This window comes from Primulina tabacum, chromosome 13 (assembly GCF_025594145.1).
Source record: "Primulina tabacum isolate GXHZ01 chromosome 13, ASM2559414v2, whole genome shotgun sequence".
Lineage (NCBI taxonomy): Eukaryota > Viridiplantae > Streptophyta > Magnoliopsida > Lamiales > Gesneriaceae > Primulina > Primulina tabacum.
The window spans coordinates 30,414,199-30,435,630 of record NC_134562.1 but is presented as its reverse complement, the minus strand read 5'-3'; the positions used below and the strand labels follow the sequence as shown (position 1 = coordinate 30,435,630).

The 21,432-nt window shown below is 37.8% G+C and overlaps 3 protein-coding genes across 5 annotated transcripts; 1 reads left to right on the top strand and 2 right to left on the bottom strand.

The window, feature by feature from the left end:
* Nucleotides 1-3,839: 3,839 nt before the first annotated feature.
* Nucleotides 3,840-7,169, bottom strand: LOC142522635 (uncharacterized). Of its 2 annotated transcripts, XM_075626153.1 has the most exons (4): nucleotides 6,977-7,169; nucleotides 6,800-6,893; nucleotides 6,595-6,663; nucleotides 3,840-5,410 (listed from the first exon to the last, which is right to left on the bottom strand). In XM_075626153.1, the coding sequence occupies exon 4, from the start codon at nucleotides 5,408-5,410 to the stop codon at nucleotides 4,100-4,102; it is 1,311 nt and encodes a 436-aa protein (XP_075482268.1). In that variant the 5' UTR covers nucleotides 6,595-6,663; nucleotides 6,800-6,893; nucleotides 6,977-7,169; the 3' UTR covers nucleotides 3,840-4,099. The 2 variants fall into 2 exon arrangements, with proteins under 2 accessions (XP_075482268.1, XP_075482269.1); XM_075626154.1 differs by having other exon boundaries at nucleotides 6,595-6,893.
* Nucleotides 7,170-9,766: 2,597 nt separating this feature from the next.
* Nucleotides 9,767-14,539, top strand: LOC142522293 (oxysterol-binding protein-related protein 1D-like). Of its 2 annotated transcripts, none has more exons than XM_075625575.1 (8): nucleotides 9,767-10,720; nucleotides 11,238-11,594; nucleotides 11,874-11,961; nucleotides 12,088-12,551; nucleotides 12,730-12,885; nucleotides 13,081-13,389; nucleotides 13,715-14,059; nucleotides 14,189-14,539. In XM_075625575.1, the coding sequence occupies exons 1-8, from the start codon at nucleotides 10,181-10,183 to the stop codon at nucleotides 14,360-14,362; spliced, it is 2,433 nt and encodes an 810-aa protein (XP_075481690.1). In that variant the 5' UTR covers nucleotides 9,767-10,180; the 3' UTR covers nucleotides 14,363-14,539. The 2 variants fall into 2 exon arrangements, with proteins under 2 accessions (XP_075481690.1, XP_075481691.1); XM_075625576.1 differs by lacking the exon at nucleotides 9,767-10,720 and having other exon boundaries at nucleotides 11,238-11,360; nucleotides 11,437-11,594.
* Nucleotides 14,540-18,264: 3,725 nt separating this feature from the next.
* LOC142523393 (uncharacterized) lies at nucleotides 18,265-19,331 on the bottom strand. Its single transcript, XM_075627175.1, has 2 exons — nucleotides 19,113-19,331; nucleotides 18,265-18,605 (listed from the first exon to the last, which is right to left on the bottom strand). Exons 1-2 carry the CDS (start codon nucleotides 19,215-19,217, stop codon nucleotides 18,519-18,521), a joined length of 192 nt encoding a protein of 63 aa, XP_075483290.1. The 5' UTR covers nucleotides 19,218-19,331; the 3' UTR covers nucleotides 18,265-18,518.
* Between the last annotated feature and the right edge of the window lie 2,101 nt (nucleotides 19,332-21,432).

Genomic DNA, 21,432 nt, shown 5'->3' with positions numbered 1-21,432 from the left:
TAAGAGTGAGATAAATAATCCTAGAGGTGATGAATTATTATTTTATCACACATAATATAACATAATCATTCATTGGAGGGATTGGCGTGGTTAAATAAAAAACGTACCAAACATGTGATTAGATATGTTAAAATAAAATAAACATACCTAATCCTGCAAACCAAACACTGCGTTATTTGATAGGGATATATTAGTAAAATAGTAAAAATATATATATTTTAAAAAAATTATGTTCATTTTGTATAATTTTATATTAATTCGGACAGCTCAATTTTTAAACATAAAATATCATAAAATTTAAAACTTAATATGATTGAACCCATAGCCCATATTCAAAATTCTTGATGATAATGGATGATGCCCCGGGTCAAGATTATTATATCATTCTTCAAAGAATAATGCTAAATCTATAATCAAATTTAGACAAAAACTTGTTTGAGACGGTCTCACGGGTCGTATTTTGTGAGACATATATCTTATTTGGGTTATCCATGAAAAAATATTATTTTTTATGCTAAGATATTACTTTTTATTGTGAATATCGGTAAAATTGATATGTCTCACATATAAAAATTTGTGAAACCGTCTCATAAGAGACATACTCTCAAATTTATACAACAATTTTTATAAAACAAAAAATTCAATACAAACATTCAATTTATCAAAATCTCTTGATAAATTCAAAGCAAAATTTTACGATATAATAGAAAATTCTCACGAGATAATTGTTATAAATACGGTTGTTTGATATATTTGTTGTACGTTTAATATTATTCTTCTTCAAATGGGACAATTACTGTCAGGGCCCGTGCTCTTAATTGATATTTAATTACCACACAACAAGGATTAATGGTGTAAACAGCGAAAACGAGTTTAAAACGTTCATTAGGGCCTACAGAAATTTCGGCATGACCTCCCCGTAAGTAGGACATCCCAAAAATTTCAAAACACAACAACAATATACGCTCGAAAATAATACCAAGTTCACAATCAACCACACCAACATCCTACAGCCGCACTGGCCAGGACTAGACACAACATACCACAAATAAAATCCAAACAACATTAAAACATAACCATACAGCTACACAGGACATCTCCCTAGCAAATGTATCAAACCAGCATAATATATATATAAATATCTGGGAACTCTGACACCAACCGACTGACTACTGGGTACCACTCGCTGACGCTCCACCAGACGCGTCAAAACCCTTGGAATGACCTGCTATGACATCAAAAACAACCACAACATCAAAAGAAAACAGGGGTCGGACCCCAGTACGAAAAACCAGTAAAATCACGACGCATATAAAAGACATGCAATAATATCAAGTAAATGCAATGATATGCGATGCATGAATGGTAACAATGGAATAACGGATACCAAATGGAGTCCAAACGAATAGCATCATCGACAGTAACAGTGGCCACCCGTGCCAGGAATGCAGCATCAAATCGCCGCTCGTCCATGCACGTAGCATCGGGAATGCGAGTAGCTAAGTCGCTCGTCCCTAGCTGTCATCTGGGAATGTGGCTAACCCTAACCCACTCGTCCCTCTGATGACTCAATATCTCAACAGAATCAACATAAATAGCCGTCAAAGGAGTCAAGGCTCAATATGTTATGCCAACATAATTAATGCATGAATGCAACAAAATAAACATTCAATGCACATAATAGCAAACAACATTCACCGAATATTCTTACACGCCAATATAAGCGTCATAATGATATAGGTTTGAACGTACCTCAATTACAACTTACAATACCACGGTAAATCTTAAAGGTTATCGAATGAACTCGTCCAACGATAAAACCTACAATATAAATTCGCTATATACCTCAATACAATGCATACCAAACGACTAAAACAATTTAAATCGGCTCGGTTAAAAATCGAATTCCGGACAGCCTATTAAACCCATACAAATTCTTAAATTCCAAGCTTAATACCTCAAGAAACGAAGCTTAAACACACAATGGTGATCTCGCGAAAATGGCTCATCGGAAAAGTCGCCGGAAAATACTGTTCACGCCGGAAACCTAGCTGAAAATTAGGGGAAAAGCTCAATTCTTCACTTATATAAACTAATACACCAAGAACAACCAAAATTCGAAGCCAAAAGCTTACCTAAACCGAATCGAAGCTCACGCACCGTGCTGGAAAACAGGACCGATCGAGCATGCAACCTTCCGATACAAGGCAAGAAAGAAGCTAATAGAATGGAGGATGAAAAGTGATAACCTACTGCACAAAATTTCTGGCCGCTGGGATGCTGCACGATTGAAGCAGAAAGACGGAGAGAACGATGGGCAAGGCTGAGGAAGAACTTTTCTGGAAATGAGCAATCTGATCTTGTATCAAATGGGTTTGGGTTTTTATTAAATAAAAGGGAAATGGGCTGGGCTTACTTATTGTTATTGGGCCTCACATTCTCCCCTACTAATAAAAGATTTCGTCCTCGAAATCTAACAAACACAACACTGATATCCACAACATTACATCTGATAATACATAGGAAATTCAGAATACATCGCATAATTCATTACATTCTCAAACAAATGAGGCCATTCTTGTCGCATCTTTACCTCTAATTCTCATGTAGATTCTTCTCTTCCATGTCTACTCCACTGTACCAAAACCAATGGAATCGTCTTGCTCCTGAGTTGTCTTTCCTTACGGTCCAAAATTTGCACTGGAGCTGTTGTCAACTTTTCCTTCAAAGTCTGAAAACTTGACTCACATTCATCAGTCCACACAAAACGTCGATCTTTTTGGGTTAATTGGGTCATAGGCCTTGCTATAATAGAAAATCCTTCAATAAAACGCCTATAATATCCTGCCAAACCCAAGAAACTGCGAATATCGAAAATGTTCGTCGGTGTTGGCCAATTGATAACAGCTTCCACTTTACTAGGATCCACTGATACTCCTTGAGCTGATATAACATGACCCAGAAATACAACTCTGTCCATCTAGAATTCACATTTAGAAAACTTTGCATACAATTGCGCTGTTCTGAGTGTCTGGAGGACCAACCTTAAATGTTCTCGATGCTCCTTCATTGTTTTTGAATAAATCAAAATATCATCTATGAAGACAATAACAAATCTGTCTAAAAATTCTCGAAAAACACGATTCATCAAATCCATAAAAACTGCAGGAGCATTAGTCAATCCAAAAGGCATAACTAGAAATTCATAATGCTCATAACGCGTTCGAAATGCTGTCATCGGAACATCTTCCTCTCGAACTCGAAGCTGATGGTAGCCAAAACGAAGATCGATCTTTGAATACACTGATGTACCCTGCAACTGATCAAACAAGTCATCGATACGCGGCAGAGGATACTTATTCTTCACAGTAGCTTTGTTCAACTGTCTGTAATCAATGCACATTCTCATCGTTCCGTCTTTCTTCTTTACAAACAATACCGGAGCTCCCCAAGGTGACATACTTGGTCTAATATAACCTTTTTCCAGCAAGTCATGTAATTGCTCTTTGAGCTCTTTCAATTCCGCTGGAGCCAAACGGTATGGTGCTCTAGAAATAGGATTTGTCCCGGACACCAACTCAATGCTAAAATCAATTTTTCTCTGGGGTGAAAATCCAGGAATTTCATTGGGAAATACATCAGGGAATTCCTTGACAACAGGAATATCAGAAACTTCAAATCTTTTTCCCTGTGTCGCATCAACTGCATAGATCATGAATTCTTCATTTCCTGTCGACAAGATTCTAAACATTTCCATTGCTGACAATAATGGAATACGTGATTGCGAATCACTACCGTAAAAATTCCATTTACTGCCATAATACGGTGTGAGTCTGACGACTCCATGGAAACAATCAACGGTAGCTCGATAATTAGACAGAGTATCCATTCCCAGAATACAGTCGAAGTCAGACATATCTAGCTTGATGAGATTAGTTATCATAATATTATCATCGAATCTAATAACACAATTCAGAATTATCTCATGAGACATCAAACATACACCAGCAGGTGTAGAGACTGACACAGTATCTATCAACGGAGTAGTAGAAATCTCATGCTCATCAACAAATACAACAGATACAAATGAATGAGATGCTCATGTGTCTATCAATATACGTGCAGGATGATTAAAAATAAGGCAGATACCTGCAATAACTCCGCCCTGTGCGTCTTGAACCTGATCCTGAGTTAAAGCATGAACTCGAGCCTGCTGTGGCCCTGGGAAACGCTGCTGTGCAGAACCTCTAGGCTGAGGATAGCTAGACTGCTGAAAAGACTGAGTCGGAACAAAAGGCCTAGTTGCTTGTCCTCTAAAATCCTGACCAAACTGAGGTTGCTGAAATTGTTGTCTCACTGCATTCGGACATACTCTAGCATAATGTCCAACTTGCCCACAAATATTACAAGATCCGTGAACTCCCGTACACTGAGTGCTGAAATGCTTACCACCACAACGATCACAAAATACTCCACCTGGGGACCCAACTGAACTTCCACGCTGACTGACAGAACTAGAAGAACTACTACGAGTCTGTTTCTTGAACTGTTTTCCTTTGGCCTTAAAATTTTGCTGCTTTGGTTGCTGATAAGACTGCGAAGGCTGATACGGCAGTAAAGGACGGTATAGTGGTGCACCAACTAGCATCGGCACATTGCCCTCGAAACTCTGAGGAAAACCTGGTTGAACCGACTGTGGTTCTGTCAAAAGTAGACTTGCCTCCACATTCTTGGCTTTCTCTACAGCATCGGCATAATTAACAGGTGCTCCAGCGACTACTAAAGTGCAAATGGTTCGATTCAATCCTTGCATAAAATGCGATAGCTTGTTCCGATCACTACTAGCAACATGAGGAACATAGGTAAGAAGCGCTGAAAATTGAGAGGCATACTCCACTACGGTCATGTTACCCTGAGTCAATCTATTGAATTCAGCTTCCTTGGCCGAATAATATGAAGGCGGTGAATACTCTCGAGCAAACTGAGCGCAAAATACATCCCAAGTAACTCTTTCACCTGATTCTTTCAAAGCTTCCTCAGTAGTTTCCCACCATAACTGAGCTCGGTCTTTTAATTGACAAATAGCCAACTTAAGCTGCAAGTGAGGAGTGTACTCCAACATATTGAACAAACGCTTCATACTTTTTAGCCATGCTATAGCTTTCTCACCATCTTCATTCCCAAAGAATCGAGGAGGACGCATGTTCTGAAATCGGGATATCACAAGTTCCATTTCACCCATTCCTCTAGTCAACTGATCCACTTCACGCTCAACGTTAACATTTCGTGCTTCACCACGAGGACGACGACCTCGTTTTCCCCAATCAGTCTCGTTAAGTCCTCTCACATTAGGAGCTTCAGATTCCTGAACAACTTCCTTTCCTTTTCTACCTTTACGTCCCGGTGCCATCTACAAGACACAAGGATTTAATCCACAGGCAGAAACAAAATAATGGGCGTAGCATAAGAGTATAAACTTAAACTAATACGCTCTAGTCATGCTGATACAATTAATTCAAAACATAGAAACAAGTAAGAGCAAATATTCAAACACATGCACAATCATTTTATTTGTGCCTAAACTCGAGTGTCCTAGACTCTAATTCGAGCGTATCCCAGTTACGCTCTGATACCAAACTGTCAGGGCCCGTGCTCTTAATTGATATTTAATTACCACATAACAAGGATTAATGGTGTAAACAGCGAAAACGAGTTTAAAACGTTCATTAGGGCCTACAGAAATTTCGGCATGACCTCCCCGTAAGTAGGACATCCCAAAAATTTCAAAACACAACAACAATATACGCTCGAAAATAATACCAAGTTCACAATCAACCACACCAACATCCTACAGCCGCACTGGCCAGGACTAGACACAACATACCACAAATAAAATCCAAACAACATTAAAACATAACCATACAGCTACACAGGACATCTCCCTAGCAAATGTATCAAACCAGCATAATATATATATAAATATCTGGGAACTCTGACACCAACCGACTGACTACTGGGTACCACTCGCTGACGCTCCACCAGACGCGTCAAAACCCTTGGAATGACCTGCTATGACATCAAAAACAACCACAACATCAAAAGAAAACAGGGGTCGGACCCCAGTACGACAAACCAGTAAAATCACGACGCATATAAAAGACATGCAATAATATCAAGTAAATGCAATGCTATGCGATGCATGAATGGTAACAATAGAATAACGGATACCAAATGGAGTTCAAACGAATAGCATCATCGACAGTAACAGTGGCCACCCGTGCCAGGAATGCAGCATCAAATCGCCGCTCGTCCATGCACGTAGCATCGGGAATGCGAGTAGCTAAGTCGCTCGTCCCTAGCTGTCATCTGGGAATGTGGCTAATCCTAACCCACTCGTCCCTCTGATGACTCAATATCTCAACAGAATCAACATAAATAGCCGTCAAAGGAGTCAAGGCTCAATATGTTATGCCAACATAATTAATGCATGAATACAACAAAATAAACCATTCAATGCACATAATAGCAAACAACATTCACCGAATATTCTTACACGCAAATATAAGCGTCATAATGATATAGGTTTGAACGTACCTCAATTACAACTTACAATACCACGGTAAATCTTAAAGGTTATCGAATGAACTCGTCCAACGATAAAACCTACAATATAAATTCGCTATATACCTCAATACAATGCATACCAAACGACTAAAACAATTTAAATCGGCTCGGTTAAAAATCGAATTCCGGACAGCCTATTAAACCCATACAAATTCTTAAATTCCAAGCTTAATACCTCAAGAAACGAAGCTTAAACACACAATGGTGATCTCGCGAAAATGGCTCGTCGGAAAAGTCGCCGGAAAATACTGTTCACGCCGGAAACTTAGCTGAAATTAGGGGAAAAGCTCAATTCTTCACTTATATAAACTAATACACCAAGAACAACCAAAATTCGAAGCCAAAAGCTTACCTAAACCGAATCGAAGCTCACGCACCGTGCTGGAAAACAGGACCGATCGAGCATGCAACCTTCCGATACAAGGCAAGAAAGAAGCTAATAGAATGGAGGATGAAAAGTGATAACCTACTGCACAAAATTTCTGGCCGCTGGGATGCTGCACGATTGAAGCAGAAAGACGGAGAGAACGATGGGCAAGGCTGAGGAAGAACTTTTCTGGAAATGAGCGATCTGATCTTGTATCAAATGGGTTTGGGTTTTTATTAAATAAAATGGAAATGGGCTGGGCTTACTTATTATTATTGGGCCTCACAATTACAATTTTACATGAAAAATTGATTTGTGTCTTCCATGAAATTAAATACGATTTCAACTTTTAATCTTACGTTTAAAACTATATGTTTTTTTAAATGATTAGGCTATGGATTTAAAAAAATGAATATAATAAATTTGAAAATGATTAAATATTTAACTTTTTGTAAGGCGTGTGGCCATGTCCGTTTTTGTAAAAGTTGTGATAAATATATATTGTCTATTATAATTAATTAATATTCGCCGATATTTCTTCTGAGTAGATCTCACGAATCTTTATCTGTGAGACGAGTCAACCTCATAGATATTCACAATAAAAAATAATACTCTTAGCATAAAAAGTAATACTTTTCATGGATGACTCAAATAATATATATGTCTCACAAAATACGACATGTAAAACTATCTCACACAAGTTTTTGACATTTTTTGTATGAAGATATTACGAGCATGACAATATCAGGTTTCGTGTTGCAAACTTGGCCCTTGGAACCATTTCGGGCCTGTCTAAATTATGTGCATGCAATATTCCCATTGAATTGAAAATAAAAAAAAATATTTGAATGGCCATATATATATATATTTTGTTAATATGCAACAATTTATACATTGAACATGTCAAGACCACGAATATAATCAATAAGACAATAACCCATGATGTCCTCCTCCCTGTGGATCGATTTAGAAGAAGAACGAGCCAGCAACTGCGGTCGCAACACCGACAACGGTAGCGGCTTCGAGCGCAACAGCACCACTAGCAGGCGAGGGGGCAGGTGCCGTTGGGACGTCGGGGAAAGCACCAGCAAGAACAGGCCCGCCAACAGGTGCGGCATCAACGCCACCAGCACTGTTACCGACAACTGTCTCGTCAAATGGGTCTGGAACATCCTCGGTAGTGGCTGCTGGTGCGGCTGCATGGGAGGAGGCCGAGGCCATCTCCACAGCGGCGAAGAAGATCAGACAAATAACGAGAAGTACTTGTCGTGCCATAATTTGCATGAATTAATGTTTCTTGGGGTTGGTTTTCCATTTGGGGTGAATGAAGGTTGATATAGGAGAATGGATGGTGGTTGAATCTGGGGTGGCCATGCAATGTATTCTTGAAGCATTAGACACCATTGTCATGTTCTCTATGGAAACGGTCCTCGATTTTTCTGAAAAAGGTAAATAAATAAAAAAAGGTAAAGAAGTAAAAATAATTAAGGCCTATTTTTTATTATCATTTTCTACTTTGTTATGAATGAGAAGAAATAATTTTATAAATGGTTAATTAAATCACAAAATTCCTAAAAAGTCCAAATTAATAATACCAATATAACAAAGTAGATAACTTATTAAAGACTAATTCTCCGGTCATTCATAATACCGATCATATTATAACATACAAATAGATATCAAAAGCATAACATTATTGTTTCAAAAAAAAAAAAAAAGCATAACATTATTGTACATACATACACAATGGCAGAGTCATGGACTAAAATTTTAAACTCGAGAATTTTTTAATATTTTAAATTGATCTGTCCGGACTAATATCATGTTAATCCAAAATTATACAAAATTTACATATATATTTTTTTAAAAAAATTAGGAGCCCGAGTATCTATACATGTCGCTCCTCCACTTTACATACATACCTCGAGCTTGATAGCATGATATAACATTGTCTCATGAATATTCGATTTTCAATTTATATACAAAAATAGTCTCATCTTATATTTTTAGGCTGCGTTTGGTTGGAAGGATATGATAAACTAATGATTAGTATGTAAATGATAAAGAAAATGATTGTGGTAGGATTGTAATATATGATGTAAAATAATATTATGTTTGGTAAGATTTTTAAGTGTAGGATAATTTTGAATTTTTTGATGAAAAGACAAAATTGCCCTTCCCCTTTGCGGCGGCGACAGCGAAGTCGACGGCAACAGTGGCGGCGGTCGGAAACGGCCGGCCGGAAATTTCGACCGGCGCCGGAAATAGTCGGCCGGGCGGCGGTGGTCGGCCGGGGCTCGGCCGACGGTACGTCGGCGGTCGGCCGGCGGCGGCGGGAAATGGTGGTGAGTTTGAATATAAGAGAAGGGTAAAATTGAAAAAATAGGAGGTATTAAGAGTTGGATAAATAATCCTAGGGGGTGAGGAGGTATTATTTTAACCTACCTAACATAACATAATCATTCATAGGAGGGATTGACTTGGTTAAATAATCACGCGTACCAAACAGCTGACTAGGTAGGATAAAATAATCTATCCCGACTAATCATCCGAACCAAACGCGGCCTTAATGTTGAGCCCAAATTATACCTACATGTTCCCCAAACTACTCCTATACTCGGTCAGAAGTCAACTTTCACGAAAACGAGCCCTGTCGAGGCTGCAAACCCAATTCTGTCATTTACGCTGACCAATTTCGTAATTACCTTTTCACCCCCACCACGCAGGATAGTTCCAACCCACCCTGCGCACGTTAGCTATATCCGCAATCATTACGCCTAACCAGACCATCAGCCATGCATTTAAACCCCACAAAGCGACGCACCCACTGCTTAACCTACGCCACTCCCCCTCCGGCACAGTCAACTGTCACTGAATCGATCTGTGAATTCGGCTACAGCTCGTAATCCACCTATACATACACGGTTCTGTATCTGTAGTTGTGTATGCTCGCACATGGACTAAGTACGGCATTCTCATTTTTCGCTGCGCCTGCAATTGTTTCACTCGGAATCTTATGCAATATCTGGTCCGAAGATTCGGAATCGTCGCTCGATCGATCTCTGATCGGGTGAGAAATTCGTTTCTGGAGCACGCGTTTTCTGGAGCTGACATGCTGTGGTTCGCGAGATTGGTGCGTATGTCGGCGCATTGTCAATTATGAGCTGGTTTCTTCACTTTTGATTCGTGATGAGCATGAATCCTCTTTGCTGCATTGCTCCCGTATCAGTTGAGAAGGATCGAGCTGGGGTGAGGCCTCAAACCCTAAGTCGAGAGCTGGTACCCGATGATATTGTTGTTTATGATAGTAGCAACAATGCGAGTGTCAATCCGGTGAGGTACAGCTCGAGGCGGAATTTGTCGATCGGAACTGATGTTCTGGCGGCGGTTGGCGGTGGCGGAGGAGGGGATTTGGCCAAGGAAAGATGCGATGAAAATGTTGAAACGAAGAGTTGTGTCGGGGTTTTGTATAAATGGGTGAATTACGGGAAAGGGTGGAGGGCTAGGTGGTTTGCGTTGGAAGATGGTGTTCTGTCGTATTACAAAGTCCATGGCCCGGATAAAATCGCGGTCGGTAATGGAAGAGAGAATGGTGTAAAAGTGATTGGTGCGGAGAGTTTCAGGTACATTAGGAAGTGTAATCTTGGAGGTGGGAGTGGTAATGGACATTCGGGAAATGGGTTTGGGTCAGGGAAGCAGTGGAAGCCATTCGGGGAAGTACACTTGAAGGTCTGTTGATTTCTTCTATTTGGATTTATTGTGACTTTTAGTTTTCTTGTTAGTTTCTCAGTGTTGATTAATGATATGTGGTTTTGATTTGTGATTTCTGATTTGTGGTGCATTTGTGTTTTAATGATGAAATGGTGTATAAAAGGCAATGAACCAGTTGGACTGTGGAAAAGTGAAAACTTCTTTTATGACACTGCATTAAAAATTTAAAGTGCCAATTTACAGAAGTTATGTGCTAGAAGTAGTCATGAGGAATTTTGGAGTTGCACTGCGGTCGCAATTCGTGGTCTCTGTCGACAGTGCGTGCGACAGAAGTTTTTATATCTGGTCTCTTACTGTTTTGGACTATGTGGTTCTTACCTGTTAGTGGCTGGTGTATGAACGTAAACATGAAGTTGAAGTTAAAAAAATGCGTTTGAAGTCGATAAGACTCAATTTTGAATCTGTTGTAAACTTTATAAGCTCATATTTTAGCTTGATGATTCCATAAACTAACACTAACCAACATCTTGAGCAGGTTTCTTCAATTCGGGCCAGCAAGTCAGATGACAAAAGGCTTTCCATATTCTCAGGGACAAGAACTCTTCATCTGCGATGTGAATCAAAAGAAGACAGAGCCTCATGGATTGAAGCACTTCTGGTTGCTAAAGATAAATTCCCTAGACTATTGACAAGTAATGACCTAGCAAGTTCTGAAGAATTCATTGTTTCAACAGATAAGCTGCAGGCACGGTTAGTGCAGGATGACATTAGTGAGACAGTAGTTAAAGATTGCGAGTCTATAATGCTGGGTGAGCTTTCTGAGATTCAGAATCAGTTAAGGACCCTTCAACTCAAACATATTTTGCTGCTGGACACTTTGAGGCGACTGGAGGTGTATACTTTATCCTGAGATTCTGGATTCGTTTTTAAGATATTGTTTTTCCGATTTCATGTAGAAATGGTTATTGAATATATCAACTATTAGACTTGATATTAGTCTAATGGGACACATTATGGATTTGGAATTTTAGTACTAATTGATTTTTTGTAGAGCTTAAATGCCTATTTATTTTTTGGTTGTTACAAATCGGTGCATACGTCTCTTGAAAATTATACTGTGCCATTCTAGAGACCATTTAAGGACCTCGGTATCTCTTATTTTGTTCTGTAGACAGAGAAAATTGAATTGGAAACAACTGTTGTTGATGAGACGAAGGGACGAGATTCTTGCAGCGGACAAGGGAATAGAAGGTTCAGTGGTCAGTTGAGTTTTTATTCTATCAAGATTGTTTGGTTGAGTTGGAATGACTACGACATGATTTGTCATGCCAAATTTGTTCTGGAAAGTACCATCAGCTAATTATTGTTACATTTGACTTTTGCAGATTTCTATTCGGTTTTGTCAGAAGGCAGCGCAAGTGACTCAGATGCAGATATTGAAAGTAGATATGGAGGAGATGTTGAAACAGATGAAGATGAAGGAATTTTTTTTGACACAAATGACTTTCTGTCTGCAGAGTCTCTAAGAAGTGCTTCATACCGCGGTAGAGAGAATTCAGTTTATGCTTGCGAAACAGACTTTTACTTTTCTGGTCGTTTAAGAGAAGTTGGAATGGGAACAAAGGAAATTGAATTTCCATATGTCAGGAGAAGGGATAATTTACCGGAACCAAAAGAGAAAGAGAAGCCAGTTGGGTTATGGTCAATAATTAAGGATAACATCGGCAAAGATTTGTCAGGTGTTTGCCTTCCTGTTTACTTCAATGAGCCTCTATCCTCGTTGCAAAAATGCTTTGAAGATTTGGAGCATTCATATCTTGTTGACCGGGCACTGGAATGGGGAAAACAGGTTAGATCTGATCTGCTCTTACGTTTTTGGTGAAGGAATTTCCTTGCATGATTATTTACAAAGCGATGCCTTTTAAGATATGGCCTGAATGTGTATTAGTTTTGAAACCCAATATTTATTTCGTACTGCTATTGGTTTGCCAACTTTATGTAAGATTGAATTTTTTTTCCTTCTGCAGGGAAATGATTTGATGAGAATTTTAAATGTAGCAGCTTTTGCAGTGTCGGGCTATGCCTCAACTGAAGGCAGGCAGTGCAAACCTTTCAATCCTCTCCTTGGCGAAACCTATGAGGCCGACTATCCTGATAAGGGCTTAAAATTCTTCTCTGAAAAGGTTGTTCCTGCTTCCAACAAAAACTTCCTCTAATCAGTGATTGGGTTTTTATGCCTGTTTTGGTTGCCATAATCAAGTTTAAATGTTGAATGGAGAGAAGGTGCCGCTCCTCCAACTGTTCCATTGTGATAACAGATTATAACAAAATCTAGGTTTAAGAAAGTCTTGTTAATTGCATCGCGTGGTGTGTTTCAGGTGAGTCATCATCCAATGATTGTGGCTTGTCATTGCGAAGGCCAAGGTTGGAAGTTTTGGGGAGATTCTAATCTTAAAGGAAAGTTCTGGGGTCGTTCCATCCAGCTTGATCCTGTGTGGACATTGACTCTGCAGTTTGAAGATGGTGAGACATTTCAGTGGAGCAAAGTCACTACTTCTATTTACAACATCATAATTGGTAAAATCTATTGTGATCACTATGGCACCATGCGCATTAAAGGCAGTGGAAATTATTCTTGCAAGCTTAAATTCAAGGAGCAGTCTATCATAGACCGAAATCCACATCAGGTAACTATTTCTAACGTCAAGAATAATTCAGGCCAATCCCCCCACTTTGCATTCCCCTTTCACTATCCCCTTTCACATCAAAATATAAGGGCAAGGGGTAGGCACTCTTTAATTGGGAATGACTCCCTTTATTTTTTTGTTCTATCCAAACATGTACTAACCAAGCACATCAAATCAGGAGTAGAAAAGCTGTGTCATCCCTTGACTGCTCACTTCCCAGATGTATACTTGCATTCATTGGGAACTTATGTTTGGATAATTTCTTACTCCACTGTCTTTTTTCTGGTTAATGATACACTGATTTGTAAGCCAATTTATCGAGCAGGTTCATGGTTTTGTGCAAGACAATAGGACCGGAGAGAAGGTTGCCATATTGCTGGGTAAGTGGGATGAAGCAATGTATTATGTGATGGGAGATCCAAGTACCAAGCCGAAGGGTTATGATCCAATGACTGAAACAGTGTTGCTATGGGAAAGGGATAAATCTATTACCAAAACAAGATACAATCTCACACCATTTGCGATATCTTTGAATGAATTGACACGTGGTTTACGGGAGTTGCTGCCGCCAACAGACTCGAGGTTGAGACCCGACCAAAGACATTTAGAGAATGGGGAATATGAGCTTGCAAATGCGGAGAAGCTTAGACTTGAACAATTGCAGAGACAGGTGCATGCTTAGATACCAAGATAGATCAATATACACTCCCATTGACTTTGTGGCATTTTGGAGATCCAAGTTCCAACCCATTCATTTTATCTCAAATTAAAATTAAATTCTCATGATTTTTTCGTGTAGGCGAGGAAGATGCAAGACAGAGGCTGGCAACCAAAATGGTTCACGAGGGACGAAGATGGTTGTTATTGCTATGTGGGTGGATACTGGGAAGCGAGGGAAGCCCATAATTGGGATGGTATCCCTGATATATTCCGGCAGCCCTGTGATCTCCCTGTTTGTGTAACAGAAGAGTGAAGCTATTGAAGAGCTCATTCAAGAGCACAGGCCTGGCGTCAGAATTTGTTCGGATGTCCAGTAATTTAATTTCATCTATCGCACAGCGGATGGGTTGGAACTAAGGACATGTACCTTGTACAATGTTCTTCCCTTGTGAAATCAATGAATCCATATAATGAAAATCTTATTTCTAAATTATGAGCCAAAATTGATGGTTTTAAAGTGAGAATTTATATGTGGACGAATAATACTAGTGATATTTAGTGTATGAGTTGAGCCGTCGTCAATTATTGTAACACCCCAAATCGTAGCTAAGCATTTTTAAAATAAAATTTAGTGATATAGTTATGTTAAACAATATAAGCTTTATTCTGGATAATATTTTAAAAACAAGAGATGTTATGGATATTATTAGTGTTTTAAGTTAATTTAATTATTTAATTTTGGGTTTGAGTTTAGAGTTGGTTTTTTATGAGACGGTTCTCACGAATCTTTATCTGTATGACGGGTCAATCTTATCGATATTCACAATAAAAGTTAATACTCTTAGCATAAAAAGTAATATTTTTTCATGGATGACCCAAATAAGAGATCTGTCTCACAAAATACGACCCGTGAGACCGTCTCACACAAGTTTTTACCTTGAGCTTGACTGACAACACCCAAAATTTATATGTATAGATTTAATAAAAACCTTTTCCATGCGTTAAAACCCCTAGTCCTGCAGTAGAAAAAGAAGAAAAATAAAGTAAAACCCAAAACCCTTAACCTATATTTGCCGCTTAAGAAAATTAATAGAAAAAAAATCATCACCGAGCTTCCATCAATTCCGTCATATTTCTACTGCTTTAAGGTACTTGTATTTCAATTATGGGTTATCTTGGGATTTATCGGTTTGGGTTTACAGTTTAATAATTATATTAATTATTTCATTAAATTTCAGATTTTAATATTTGATTTGTCGGTATAATTTGATGGAAAAGGAAGGGATAAAAAGGTGAAAATCTTTAATTTTTTGGAGGTCTTGGCTGACATAGCCGTGACCTATTGCTTTTGAAAGAAAATAACATATTTCATGTTTCCACTGCTTTGAACAATTTACGAATGAGTTACTAATAATTAAGTTTCTCACTTGCTTGTTTTAATATGGTATCTATAAAAAAATTTTGTTGAAATTAATTAAGGATATAAAAGTGAATTGAACTCTCGGTATTAAATTCTTAATAAATTGTTAAATACTATTTTATAATCTAAGTAGCACATAATGATTAAGTTATTGGACTTTAAATCCCATACATGCACGTTACATATTTATAAACAATAATGAATATTTAGGGGTTGTTTTGTATCAAATTGATTTATTGGAAAATATGAAGGATAAATTAGAAGTAGTGGATTTTAAGCAACTAATAGTTTGGAAAATAAAGGGATAATACATATTATTAAGGTACCTTATGATGATTATTATTTAATCGAAATAACTTTGGTTTTATAGATCTTGATATTTATCAAGGTTTTGACCAAGTGACCATATATATTCCTATTTCGACATTATTTCGCAAAAACTCCACAATAATGTATTTGGATACATATTGTTGTTATTGGTTCTTTATTGTTTCCTTCTCTGTTGGAATTCTGCGTTTGATTATGATTTGGTGATATTCTGGTTGATATGTGTGTCGTGTGATTCACCTCTTAGCTCCTGCGAGTCAGAGTGCTGCATGTGAGGATGCATGTAAGCCATATTTTGTTTCCTTATGGTCATGTGAGTCACCTCTTGTTATGTTTATCATGTGAGTCACCTCTTGATTCCTGCAGGTCAAAGTACTACATGTGGGGATATAAGAATCAACTCTTGTTTCTCAATGGTCAAAGTGTTGTATGATAAATATTTTGATCTGGATTATGTTATTCTATTTTTTCTGAATTCTAACATCATACCTACATGTGTATTATTATTTGTTATTGTGAAAGATTTTGCTTTATCCTTGGTATCGAATCAGTGGCTGGATGCAAGAGTGTATTGAATGATTTTTCTTTAGGTAATGATTCAGATGATGAGAATGAATAGATAAAATATACGGGAAATATTGTCAAAGAAGAAAACAATTTGAGATGTTAATTCGCAGGGCTTAAGAATATAATTATTGCGTTTGTAAGTTTCAATTAATAATATTTGATATTTGGTCTTTTAAACAAAGTTTGTATTCAGAAATAAACAAAAAATAAGAGTGATCACATAACTACATTTTTTTTAACTATCGACTATATTTATTAATTATTCAATGGATTCGAGTGTGGAAATATGAGCCTTACATTTTGTAAGCCCCGACGTTATGTCTTGACTGTACCAATATGTGCCTTTTTAACGTGCTTATATCATATCTCACACGCACCATGAGAAACTTCCCAAAGGATCAATCATCCCAAAATCAGCTAGAACAAATATTCAAGCATCTTTGAGCTCCACTCTAATTCGAAAATTCCATATGCAAACTGAATGATATTCTAATCGATTCGAAACAAAAACTAGAGAGTCTACTTGATTCACACGTATCTCCCAATAGAGATGTAATACAAATGGTTGTACACTAAAACATCATCAATCTAGATCTAATTTGGTGGTGATGGTTTTGCTGATGACTTATAGCCAATTTGATGAGATGAAATCTCAGGTTTGAGATCCAATGATAACAAAGCTCGTCCCTAACTAAAAAAAAGTTTGGTGGTGGTTTTGAGGTCGTCCGAGACAGGACTGATAATCACCACAACCGGATAACAATAGGTAAATGAAAGTAAATAAAATTTCTGAGAGCAGAGAGTAACAAGATTACAGCTAACAGAATAGAAATGCCAATTTATGGATTTTCCTCCACATTTATTTCAAAAAATTGGCTTCAATAAACATACGAGGTACTACATTGAAGCCTACCTTTTTAAATAGATGTAGAGAGAAGGCCATAAATTTTAATCAACCCTAACGAATTATCCAATCGCATCGAACAGAGAACACTGGAAAAGTATATGCATGAATGAATATTTTCACCAGCATCAAATGGAGGCACAAAAAAACACATCAGGATCATCTCCACATTCAGCAATGTATCATGTGTTCTTAAAAATTTTACTCCATCATGAGCACTGCTACCTAGAGTCATAAGCATGTAACACGAATCAAATCCTGCATCAATGGGTGAGATTCACAACGAGGTTTTGGGACAATGGCTCGTATAACTAATTCACCGATGTCCAATTATCAAAGTAATTATGATGTTAAGGACATTGACTCTGCTACAAACGTGTACACACGTATATCCACATTCTGGTGAAAGTCATAATTTGCAGAAGATAAAACGACACACAGCTTAAAATGGTAAAATGAAACTTGCAATAAAATGTATTACATATGAAACATAAAAAAAGGGTACGATACTACAATTACAATGATAATAAAGAAATCACTTTCTTTTACTCTTTTTCTTAGCTCTAATCCTTTATATGGAGCGGATAAAGTATACACTAGATTAAACCTAAAGATAACAGTATAAGCAAAGGTGAATTCCTAGGTGAAAAATGACTCCTCGTCTTTGACACGCATATCCATGGATAAAGTGTACACTAGATTAAACCTAAAGATAACAGTATAAGCAAAGGTGAATTCCTAAGTGAAAAATGACTCCTCGTCTTTGACATGCATAGCCACTAATCTTCAAACCCATGTGCTAACAATGAATATCACATATGCTGATTAAGACGTGTATAGAAAAAAAATTGAATGCAGCAGAAGAGGTATAAAACCTTAAGTCCTTAACCATGCAAAAAAGATAGTCAGGTAGTCGTGCAATGAAATAGCCAGGGAACAGGAATCACACAGATTCACATACCACAAGAAGATAGTTGGCTTTTCCAACAAAAAAGTATCAATCAATTAACACAGAAATTTTCTTATTCATCATTTTAAAGCCACTTCTGAGTAACTGGATGTACAGTGCCATCAAGTGCAAAAACTTAACAATTGCTTGAAAGATTCAAAAAGAAAGTACATGCTCACAAAATATGTCTCGTAAGATAGTTATCCTTATGAGAATTGAACATAGAAAGATGGTTTTACAATTCAAACAACTGATCATAAATGGTCGTCATGCCTTCGGTTGCAGATCAACCTCGTATCAGTTTAGGCAAGAGAGTCCTTTTCTCTTTGCTGTTGGTATAGCTCCTCTCTCATTCTCCTTATCTCAGCTTCTTTCTCCATTTTCTCCTTCTAAAATTACAGCAATACATTAAGGAAGAAACGAACTCGGATCACTGAATAACTTTACAATTAACAGTGTCTTGACACGAAGCTTCATAAATGGAGTTCAAAACTTGTAAAATCTCGCTTTTTTAGATCGAATGCAGGACTTTTTGCTCCCCAATTCTAGTACAACATCACATAAAACCAATATCTTACAAACCAAAAATGCCATTGTTATGGATTAAGAATTCAATTTACGATATATATAAGCATTAAAGAAACCAAAATCTCTTAATTCCATTTCTAATAGACCAAGTAGGACAAAGAAATGCATTATTCAAATAGAAAGAAACTGGAAACCATTCAAGAAAAAGAAACCCCCGAATCCAAAACCTAAAGCAGAGAAGTGATACTTATTGCATCAAAAAACAAGTTATAGCAAATAAAACCAGAAACCCATCAAAATTCAAGCTAAAAAAAAGCAAAAAAATCAATGGCATACAGATTCAGAGACCCTGCGAGCGTATAACACACCTTCTCGTCCTGGCGAAGGGCAATATAGACATGGACCTTATCCATGGTCTGCCAAAAAACGAAGGCTGCGAATGTCATACCAAAGAAAGTCGCCACTTTCACCATGTTCGAAATCTGGATAATTCAACACGCAAATCCTCTCAGGTGGAAGATGGAAATCGAATTTGCCGTAAATTGCCTTTTTTTTTGGGTTCGTTGGCGAGTTAAAACCACGAGTACGACGTCGTTTAGTTCAGCTTTAATTTTTACATATTAATTGTTACATAATAATGGTTGGGAAAAAAATTTGATTTCAATTATGTCCCCGTGGGGTTAAATTCGGTTTCAGATTGGGTTATAATTCTAATTCGGTAGATTTAATCATTTATAATAATAAGTAATATTTTTGACATGAATAATAATATTTTTTGTATTAAGTGACTTAAATAAGAGTCTGTTTCACGCGATAAACTGATCCAAATCCGGGACAATGGAGTTTACTCAAAGACTAGTGAAAATGCAAAATGAGGCATCCAGCCTTACCGTTTCACAGTTGAGAAACATGAGAAAAACAAGAAAGGCATGATGCATGATTATACTCCTAAATCTTACCACAGTGTAAGATCAAGCTGGCAAAGCAGTCCTGTTTCGCCATTTATCCCTGCTTTAACCATGAGCGTGGTTCCTCGATACGCATGCTTTCATATTATGACAGTGACGATGAAAAGACAGATTATTCATATTCTCAAGATATTTCCGCTTGGCGCTTACTTAAAATGAATGCACCTGAATGGAGAAGAGCATTTCTTGGATGTTTGGGAGCAGCAAGCTATGGAGCAGTCCAGGCCTGTTAATGCTTGTTTCTTGGGATCCGTAGTCTCTTTTCAGATGACAAATCAAAAATAAAATCACATACCAAAATTTTCTTCCTGATCTTCTTTTCTATAGGTGTTACAGCTTCTTTGGCAATGTAATCCAACACTATAATTTCGCAGTCATGGGAGAATGACTAACAAAGAGGATTCCCGAAAAAGTTCTTGAAAATATTCTCACTTTCGAGGTCTCCTTGTTTGATCAGGGCCAGAACACAAGTGCTGCAATCTGTTCTCGTTTGGCCACAGAAGCCAGTGTGGTTCGATTCCTATTCGGAGATCGAATGTCTTTACTAGTTTAGGTATTTACAAGTGCTTTTGTGGCTCACACTTGGGCTAATTATTACGTGGAGAGTTTTGATGGTGGTGATTGTGGCTCACACTTGGGCTAATTATTACGTGGAGAGTTTTGATAGTGGTGATCGCTATACAACCATTTATCATAGCAAGCTTTTGCTCAAAAAGTGTGCCGATGAAAGGAATGTGAGAAAGGGCACAAAAGGCACAAAATCAAGGTAGCCAGCTAGTAAGTGAAGCAGTGGTTAACCACAGAACAATCACTGCTTTTTTCCTCTCAAAAGAAAATCGTCGCCCTCTTTGCAGAAACACTTAAAGGCCACAAACAGAGAGCGTAAAACAATATTGGTTTTCGGGGATAGGCTTGTTCATTTCCCAATTTCTTACGACAGCTTCAATAGCTTTAACATATTGGTATGGAGGACGACTAATGAACAAAGGATTAGCGAGCTCAGAGCATATGTTTCAAGCATTTTTCATCCTACTGAGCACCGGTAAGAACATTGCAGATGCAGGAACATGTCGTCAGATATAAGGTAGCAATGTTGTAAAATCTATCTTTACCATATTGGACAGGAGAAGTGAGATTGAGCCAGACGAACCCGAGGGTATCAAGGTCAAGAAAGGACTAAAAGGCAGCATAGAGTTTAACAACGTTTATTTTTCCTATCCCTCTAGGCCTGATGTAATTATCTTTCAAGGACTTAGTCTCAAGATTGAGTCAGGAAAGACGGTGGCACTTGTGGGACAAAGTGGTTGGGGGCAAATCCACGGTTATAGGATCAATTGAAAGATTTTATGATCCCATAAAAGGATTGGTACTAATAGATCATCAAGATGTCAAAAACTACAACTTGAGAGACTTGAGATCACACATAGCATTGATTAGCCAAGAACATGTACTTTTTACCGGAACCGTATATGAAAACAGAGTATACAGCATGGAGAACGCAACAGAATCCGAAGTTACCAAAGCTGCAACACTTGCTAATGCTCATGAATTCTTAAGGTATGCCCTTTCTTGATTCACTGCATTAAAAAACACAGTTCTTTTCTCTCTTTTTTTTGACAAAATTCTCGACAAATTCAGTTCGTTGAAGGATGGATGCAAAACTTACTGCGGAGAAAGAGGAGTACAAGTATCAGGAGGACAAATATAAAGACAAATGATT

What these genes read in the sequence shown, in the direction of transcription:
- LOC142522635 (XM_075626154.1), bottom strand. Translation starts at nt 5,410, where the DNA reads ATGGCACCGGGACGTAAAGGTAGAAAAGGAAAGGAAGTTGTTCAGGAA.
- LOC142523393 (XM_075627175.1), bottom strand. Translation starts at nt 19,217, where the DNA reads ATGGTGAAAGTGGCGACTTTCTTTGGTATGACATTCGCAGCCTTCGTT. An exon ending in CCCTTCGCCAGGACGAGAAG is followed by an intron (nt 18,606 to 19,112) that starts GTGTGTTATACG and finishes CTGTAATTTTAG; the next exon opens with AAGGAGAAAATGGAGAAAGA.
- LOC142522293 (XM_075625575.1), top strand. Translation starts at nt 10,181, where the DNA reads ATGAGCATGAATCCTCTTTGCTGCATTGCTCCCGTATCAGTTGAGAAG. An exon ending in CACTGGAATGGGGAAAACAG is followed by an intron (nt 12,552 to 12,729) that starts GTTAGATCTGAT and finishes TTCCTTCTGCAG; the next exon opens with GGAAATGATTTGATGAGAAT. An exon ending in TAAAATTCTTCTCTGAAAAG is followed by an intron (nt 12,886 to 13,080) that starts GTTGTTCCTGCT and finishes GGTGTGTTTCAG; the next exon opens with GTGAGTCATCATCCAATGAT.